The 9,432-nt window shown below is 42.6% G+C and overlaps 1 protein-coding gene across 1 annotated transcript; it reads left to right on the top strand.

Annotated features, from left to right (window-relative positions):
* The first annotated feature begins 2,341 nt into the window (after positions 1-2,341).
* On the top strand, positions 2,342-7,142 carry drd1b (dopamine receptor D1b). The gene has a single exon (XM_067608465.1). The coding sequence runs from the start codon at positions 4,301-4,303 to the stop codon at positions 5,690-5,692; it is 1,392 nt and encodes a 463-aa protein (XP_067464566.1). The 5' UTR covers positions 2,342-4,300; the 3' UTR covers positions 5,693-7,142.
* Positions 7,143-9,432: the final 2,290 nt, after the last annotated feature.

Below are 9,432 nucleotides of genomic sequence, written 5' to 3'. Positions count from 1 at the left end.
ATGCTGTTGACAGGCTTGAAAAACGGTGTCATCTTGCAGCGATTCATCTTGATAGAAGTATTTTCGTCGTTTAAATGAGATTTCTTGTACTAAACCGAAGAACAAATACAGCTTTGACACAAACGTCAAGTCTGAGATGAGATGTTAACATTCTTGCTGTTCTTTTTTTTATTTTTGTATACACTTTGTTGATAAATTGTCTCTGCCAAAATGCTTCTGACTGTGTTTGTGGTTGTTTTGCTCACTTGACTTTGGTTATAGATGTCAGCCAGCCATCCTGTTGATGCCGTTTCCCCCTGATTTTTCAAACACTAGATTATATAACTAACTTTGCATGAAATACTGAATAGATTAGATGGAGGGCCACATCATTTTCACATACATATGCAGATATTACTGTACACAGAATTTCAAACCAGATCTCTATCACAGGATGCTCTTTATCTGTTGTTTTGAAGTAATTGCCCTACTTATTGTAGAAAAAAATAACAAGGCTCCTGCTACTGAGAAATGGCAAATGTCTGCCTCTGGTAAATGTGAAGTGCTGTAAATGTACAATACCAGATTTGAATTTCAAATGAAGGCAACTGCCTAACATTTGGTATATTAGGAATGTGCCTTTAATGTCTTTATGCAATACCAGATCTGCTATAATTTAAGGAACTTGCTTTAGAGCTTAAATACCACTTTTTATATACAGTACATTGATCTGTGCTGCGCTGAATGATGCAACTTGGCTTCACACATCCCTTCTGGCAGCATTCATTATGATAGCATTAATACGAATGTATGTGTGTGTGTGTGTGTAGATTATTGCTGGCTGAATGTTATTCAATATGCAAGTCTATTATGAAACTTGTGGTGAGTGCCAAAATTTAATCTTTGAGCTGGCCCCTGCAGATTTTGGTCCCCCGACAGCCATAAATCTTTGGCATTTCCATATTGATTTGAATGGTTGAATCTCCGCTTGTGGTAATATTTCAAAATTGAACTGGGTTTAGGTTGAATCCTTGAAAATTAAAAGATGGCACTTTCCCCCCACAGAGATCAGCATGTACCACACAGGCACGGTGAGAAAGCTTTGCAGAGAGTTTGTAGGTTATCTCTTTCAATTCATTGCCTGCAGGAATAGGGTCAGCAGAATGGCAAATATAGTCACTCGATTAACTTCCTGTCAGGGGGTGAGGTGTCACACTCTCTGGGCATCATGAAAAGTTAACCAAAGTTTTGTGACATTGATTAGGAAACTTATTGCATTAATTTCAATTAAACCAACAGACATGTCAAAAGATGCTCAGTTAAAATGCTTCTAAAAAAGGACATCTAAAGAGAAACACAAATGGAGAAGTGACAAAAATATGAAATCGTGTTCAGAAAAATTCAAGGACAAATAAAGTGACCCATCTACATATGTGGTGAAAAATCACAAAGTCATTCCAAAAAGACATTTCTGGAGCCCTATTCTATTCTATTTTGTTTGCTTTTTGGAGCAGACATAAATTACCCTGCATGGCTGGTTGTGTGTGCGTGTGTGTGTGTGTGTGTGTGTGAGTGTGTGAGTGAGTGAGTGAGCGAGCGAGTCTGTGTGTGTGTGTGTGTGTGTGTGTGTGTGTTTGTGTGTGACGTGGTCTTGTTTTGAACTTTGTCGGCTGCACGCACACCCTGGCTCTGTGCTACAGGGAAATGTGGGCGTTGTGTCTGCCAGGCCTCTTACACTTGGCTTGTCTACATGCATTACTCACACACACAAACACACACACACACACACACACACACACACATACACATATTACATGTGTAGAAAAAACACACAGTAAACACACATATGCCACACGGTCACACACAGACATGCATAGTCATAGATGTACGCATACAAATACAGACACACAAAAAGACACACACACACACACACACACACACACACACACACACACACACAGGGGGACGGATTCCATTGAGGATTTGATTTCGCTAAATAGTTAATATTCAAACTGGCCAGGCCAACCAGGCAGCTAACACCATGACAGCATTAATCTACCTCTCTCTCTCTCTCTCTCTCTCACACACACACACACATCTCAACACTCAGTGTCTCTCTTAATTCATGGTTCTTCCTGCTGCAGCGTGGCTCATAGGACTCTAGTCTAATTCAGAGTTGTTTAGTCATGTTAATGATGTGACGTTACAGAGCTGCAACTCAGTCTCTTCAACTCCAACTCTCATACAATCTCCTGCAATCTGGCATCCAGTAGATGGCCTCATTGTGCCTCTGTGTGCATGCCTGCTGGCTACAAGTTCATCTCAGGACATCATGGCACCTTCATTTTTAGTGTCTCTTTTCTTTTTGTGTCTTTACATCGGTGATATTCAATTTTTTGTCGGCTTAGGTCAAGTCAAAGAAAAAAGTGAAAGCAGATGACAGGAATACCATCAATATTAGTACTGTAATCTGTAAAAGTGAGTTAATGTTGCAGCCTATAATGTTGGTAAATGGGAAAGTCACAAAAATCTGACATTTAGTTGGTGTCAGATTTCAGATATAAATCAATTTAAAAACCGAAAAAAAAATCATGATTTTCCCTCCTGTAGATTCTCCCAGTTTGACACTGCTGTAACGTAAGTTTTGTCATCATAGACTGTGTGGCTAAACTCTTAAGCAAACCAAAGGTGTGGGTTATAGCGTGAATTTGGGAGGCTTCACCCTTCACAGCATCCCTGGATGGATGGAGCAGTTGTGGCAGGGACCGTGGCGCACAGCAGCAGGAAGCAGCTGAGCGGAGAGAGAGGAGCGCGCATGAAAACGGTCTTGGAGAGACCAGAGTTTCATTCCCATCACTCTCCGCCGGCTAGTCAGACCGCAGACACATCACAGGGTAACTGAATGTTGCACAACAAAGGATGACCCCAAAAAGAAAAGCATAAGGACCAATAAAACACCTGAGGACCGACGCAACAGGGGGGGAGCGTGAGTGACTTCCCATGGAGGAGAGCGCAGAGAGGGTGAGCTCCTTCTCCTTCACTTGGTACCAAGATACAAGTTGGATGTATGCCGAAGTGATGTGGATTTTGGGGGACTGAATATTTTTATTAGTCTGTTCAATTAGCGGAGCTCATTTGATATTTTCAAGCCAACCCAAGACGTTGCCGCGGGTCCTGAGCTGTCCACATCCACAGAGCGGAGCGCACGCTGTATAAAATTTAGAAGAAAAATAAAATGCGCCTCTGTTTCAAAGACGTGGATCTCAATCCAGGGATTGCACTGCCAGAGATAATTTAGGTGGGTGGCCAAAATACCTCTTGAATGTTTTCCAAACTGATTTGTCGTTTGGCTTCGTATCGGCACGCAAACTAAACCAAAAGAAAAAAAAACTGACTTCGCATCTGGATTACAGCGGCATGTCCGTGTAAAAAGAGCTGTGGCATTGATGTGCTTTCCTACATGTTGCGAATTAGACATTTATTATATATGTCTATGATATCAAAATGGACAGTTGAGACTTTTGAATGATGTTTTCAATCTATATTTTTTTTGCTCGCCACTCAGGTGGAAATGTTGGCTGGAGACTGTGGCATTTACTAAGAGGGAGCTGCATTCAAAGACATAAAAAATAAAATACAACATCTAGCAGTCGGGGTGGATCAGCGTCAATACAGGCACCAATATAACCACACGGACACGCCTCGAGGATCATTAAACAAATCAGATAAACGCAGGGCGAAATCCATCAATAGAAGTTATTGATGAGGTGGTATATAAGGCTAATGATTGGGCAAGCCTCTGTTTGCTCAACAGCTCTGCAACAATATGATGTGAAACTTTCGCTGAGGGCTTGACAGTTGAGGCATACAGTAAGAGGAGAAAAAAAGGAACGAGGACTTTTCTTTTAATATCATTTTTACTGCTGCTATTTTATGACTACAGAGCTGATTGGAAAAATAATTGCAAACCACGGCTGGAATATTCTTCCTTTCCTTCAAACTAGAATGTCTGCTGCCTGTACTGCTGCTCCAGGAATTTATGAACAAGAATTTTTGGGGGGCAAATTTCTGAAGAGATGTTTTTGAAATATTTGTAGCAGCTCTTGTGCAAGGATGGTGGTTGTGACAAGGAGCCTATGGATGACCCAGTCTGTGGGAGAGCTGGTGCCGAGACAGTTGACCTCTCCGCCAGCTACGCCGTCCGTCTAAAACCCTTCCCCAGAGAGGCACAGCTGCAGCAGGCTGGGGATGTGATGGGGTGACTGTTGACACCCCCATCACCCACCCCCTCTCTCACTTTATTAGCAGTGTAATATAAACAATGGATCAGAATTTCTCAACGGTTCGAGATGGCAAGCAGCTGCTACCAGAGAGAGACTCGTCCAAACGTGTGCTGACAGGATGCTTCCTCTCCCTCCTCATCTTCACCACGCTGCTAGGCAACACGCTTGTGTGTGTTGCTGTCACCAAGTTCAGACACTTGCGGTCGAAGGTCACTAACTTCTTTGTCATCTCCCTGGCCATCTCTGACCTTCTGGTAGCTATCTTGGTAATGCCGTGGAAGGCGGCGACAGAGATTGTGGGGTTTTGGCCATTTGGCGCCTTCTGCAATGTCTGGGTGGCGTTTGACATCATGTGCTCCACTGCCTCTATCTTGAACCTGTGTGTGATTAGTGTGGACCGATACTGGGCCATCTCGAGCCCATTCCGCTATGAACGCAAGATGACCCCTAAAGTGGCGTGTCTGATGATCAGTGTGGCGTGGACCCTGTCTGTTCTCATCTCCTTCATTCCTGTTCAGCTCAACTGGCACAAAGCTCAGACAACCAGCTACGCAGAGCTGAATGGAACATACCCTGGCGATCTGCCCCCTGACAACTGCGACTCCAGCCTTAACAGGACCTACGCTATCTCCTCCTCCCTTATCAGCTTCTACATCCCTGTGGCTATTATGATCGTCACCTACACCCGGATCTACCGCATCGCCCAGAAACAGATACGGAGAATATCTGCTCTGGAGCGGGCAGCTGAGAGTGCCAAAAACCGTCACAGCAGCATGGGGAATAGTTCGAACATAGACAGTGAGAGCTCATTCAAAATGTCGTTCAAACGAGAAACCAAAGTCTTAAAGACGCTCTCAGTCATCATGGGAGTGTTTGTGTGCTGCTGGCTGCCCTTCTTTATCCTTAACTGCATGGTGCCATTCTGTGAGCCGAACTTGCCGGACGGTACCACTGACTTCCCCTGTATCAGCTCCACCACCTTCGATGTGTTTGTGTGGTTCGGCTGGGCAAACTCCTCGCTCAACCCCATCATCTATGCCTTCAACGCTGACTTCCGCAAGGCCTTCTCCATCCTGTTGGGCTGCCACCGGCTCTGCCCGGGGAGCAACGCCATCGAGATCGTCAGTATTAACAACAACATGGGCGCCCCTACCTCGAACCCCAACTGTCAGTATCAGCCCAAGAGTCACATCCCAAAGGAGGGCAACCACTCAGCCAGCTGTGTGATTCCCCACAGCATCCTGTGTCAGGAGGAGGAGTTACAGAAGAAGGACGGATGTGTGGGGGAGATCGAGGTGGGGATGGTAAACAACGCCATGGAAAAACTCTCCCCAGCCATCTCTGGGAATTTAGACAGCGATACTGAGGTCACGCTGGAAAAGATCAATCCCATAACACAGAACGGACAGCATAAAGCACTGTCATGTTGAGAAAGGTGGATGGATCAGAATACTCTGAGGCATGTATGTACGCACAAAGGGAAGGAAAACATACACAGGAGGACAGCAAACAAAACAAAAGAGACAGACATCTCTAAGAACATGCCTGACAGCGACACAATGAGTGGGATATACAGGACCTTAAGACTGTCAACAAAAATCTACATGGAAAAACCTACAGAATGTTTTAAAGTAAAGGCACTTTATCCTGGATATAACTATCTGCAAAATACTTTCAGCATTTATTGATGAAATTGACACATTTGATGATAAATGTTGACATTGTGAATATTAAAGCAGAACACTAGCTATGTGCACATGTATACATTTTTTTAGATTTACAAAGATGTATACATCTGCATGTGTATACTGTACAGTACCGACACTATCCTGGAAGGACTTAAACACAGTATATACAGTGGAGGGAGATATAGTAACTATTAGCAAAATGTCTTGTAGGTAGGTGCTTTGTATGTGTTTCATGGAAGAGCGAACAATGTGGATAAATTGGTTTTGGTACCGTATAATTAGTTGTTTAATGCAGTTATTTCTCTTCAGTCAATTTCTAATGGTAATTTTATTGCAAAATTAAAATACCTGTATTGCAGTGGTAATGTGTTTTAGTTCAAAGTACTTCAAACACCAAAGTAACATTGTTCTGATTCAAATTAAAACAGGCCAGGGGGCATATAATGGTGCACATAAAATGAATCTTCAACTTTTTCCACAAATAAGCCAAATGATAAGGAATAGAAAAGTAATTTGAGTTTGAATTTTGACACCATAGGCCAAGTTGTCATATATCTATAAATGTTTCACGCCACCCTGACCATATTCTTTTGCAGTATCTCCAGATCCTTAAAAAACGTGATGCGATCAGAGGTCCAACTGATGTGTGTGTCAGACAGAGAAAGAGAGGGCGATAGAGAAAATCACTCTTTAACAATATCCTATGGTCTCTTTCCTGAGTATCCCTTTCTGATCCATCCTCAGTCTTGCTCCCCTGGGACAGATCAGAATGGATCACCTGAAGTTTCCTCTATTTCCTCTCCTCTCTCCCTACTTTCATTAGCTTTGTCTCCCCTTTCTGCCTCTCTTCAACAAACCTTTAGTCTCCTCTCGTTGCCATTTTCCTGCTCTCCTTTCTTCAGCCAGCAAAGTCCCTTCCTCTCTCGTGCTGCCCTTATTTCTTCAGCGCTGTCAACCTCTTCCCTCTTCCCTCCTCTCTCCTTTCTACTGTTCCCTAAATAGGCACGGTCCTTTACACCTGCATCATGCCTTCACATTGTGTTTTTTCTTTTTCTGTCTGCTTCCCTCTCACTATCTCCTTTGGCAGCCCTCCATTTTAAGTCTTAACTCTATCCACTTAAAGTGGCACTAATTATTCTGTTTTTGGCAAACGCTGTCAGTCCATAATTGAAAAAAAAACCAAAAATGTAAATCTTTAAACTAAAACTCCTGCACTTGGACAGAGGGGGCGGAGCAGCAGCGGCAGAAATCACTCAGCTGGAATGCAAGTGACACTTACTGACCTTTTGCAAACTTGCAGATATCTGATTTTGTAAATTGTTCATGCTGGGAGCCATGCTGTGCTGTAGCGGCAATGTGGAGCATGCAGTGTGACAGTTGCTCTGTTTGCGGGGGTGGAGTCCAAGATAAACCACCATGTGAGTATTACCTTCAAGATATTGGACATATTTTTATTGCCTCTTCTCTCCTGGTAATCTGCCATTGTAATGATGAAAAAACAAACAAACAACACAGCATGAAATCAGCATTTTTGAGTAAGTTAGCCCCTATGCAATACTCCTCACAAGTTGTCACTCTTCTTCTTACAGTTTTACTGTATAAATACTGCTACCTGACACATTTTCATTATTTTTTTTGTCAGATTGTCAGGTTTGTGCTTAGCACCAGTCCTTGCACTGATGATAACATTCACATTTTACAATAGTAAGTTTACAAAAGATAATTTTGCATTCAAGTTTGAGTTTAAGTTTTATTTATTAGCACAAGTTGAAATCAAAGGACACACACAAAAAAAAATGCAGGGAAATTGCCCAAAATGGCATATTATACCATTATTGTATAAATCAATAATCATAATGTTAAATAGTTCACTGTTCTTTTTTACAGGTTTAATTAATTTTCTTTGAGTTTGAGGAATTTAAGTGAACAAAAACCCTACATGTGGCACACATAATAATCAAGGCCACACATAATTAGCACTCAAGTCGAAGTCTACACAGCTAGCCCTCTGTGTTGCTGGGGAAAAAATGCTCAACAACATGCTTTCTGACATTGTGTGCTGAACGTCCACCATGTGCTGTGTGTGTCCATGAAGGCATGAAACTGTCGTACATCAGAGAAAGGGAGAGCTGATCCAATAGAAAGCAATTGGTCTTGAACGAAGCATTTGATTTTCCTGCTCTGGAAAATCCAATGCTATCTAGATGGCAACAAAAGGGGGGGTGGGTGCTTTTAACTCAATATGTGGCTTGGCTTGTTACACAAAAGCAGCAACTCATTGTCCTCTCTGCCTCCCCGTCCTTGGCTCCTGCTGTTCCATGAGTTTAAAACAGAGTTTTATGAACTGGAATTTGGATTAGCTATATTTTATTATATATTAATTACATTTTTCAAAGAATCCTATTTGAAGTGCCACAATTTACTGTCCCTCCTTTTCTCTCCACCCTCTGACCTATGCCTTTTAGAAATTCTCAGCCATATCAGCTCGGTGACCCTCCCTTTTCACTCTTCACCAGTTCATCTTAATTTACTCCCCTATTATTTCCAAACACAAGCCGGCTCAAACATACGATGAAATGTGAACTGCATATAATCTTTCGGGAATGGACATGGAAGAGAACTGCCTTGGGGAAGATTTGGTCCCCCTCCGCTCTCATCCTCTACCCTCCTTTTCTCTCTATCTCTTTCTCTTCTCTCTTGGCTGCCTCTGTCGACTTGATGAGTGTTCCCGATGTTAACACAGATTGAATTTATTATTAATCAGACAGGGCCTACAGTTTCTGCTCTGTAGTTTGAGTCAAAGAGCCGAATCAAAGCCCCACCCGGCTGTATTATTATTATTACTGTTACTGTTTTTATTATTATTGTTGCCAAAATTCTTATTTTTGGCTGAATGTGGCTATACTGTAACTTATGCTGTGATTTATCCAGTGTTTTATAAGCTGAAATTCAGGGAGGGAGGAGGGGGTTGGAATGGGGTATTCTTAATGATATAGAGATTAATCTGCCATTTGTTGTGACGTCATTGGCATTTACAGGTTTACCAGATGTCTTTCGTATATGCTGTATGTATACATTTACAGAAACATACCTCCAGCTGAGAGTTGGAATGATCTCTGCTGTATTTTGGCTCCATGTAAACACCCCCTGAGCCCTCACCTTGTCAACTTGGTGAGTCATCTTTGCAGCTGCCACTGCTTTGATTTCGGAGAAGAGCGATGTCAGGAAACAGTCCCACAAGCGAAATGTTTTGTTTGATCCAGAGCATTTTCTTCTAGACTGCCCGGCAAGTTGCTCTGGGGAGCTGGTGACAGTACTGGGTCTCTCAATCAGTGTTGTTACATGACTTATGACAACTCAAGCAAATATGACGAATCCCTCCTCTGACGACAACGGTGGGGCCAAGAGACACAGCAGACGTAGGGGCCAAAGAACAATCCCTGGCCCTGGGAATGTGGAAGCTTTTTTAGTTATGTTGTTTC

Source organism: Thunnus thynnus, chromosome 13 (genome assembly GCF_963924715.1).
Source record: "Thunnus thynnus chromosome 13, fThuThy2.1, whole genome shotgun sequence".
Classification (NCBI taxonomy): domain Eukaryota; kingdom Metazoa; phylum Chordata; class Actinopteri; order Scombriformes; family Scombridae; genus Thunnus; species Thunnus thynnus.
The sequence above is the reverse complement of the archived record's forward strand: the minus strand, read 5'-3'. Positions and strand labels throughout refer to the sequence as shown.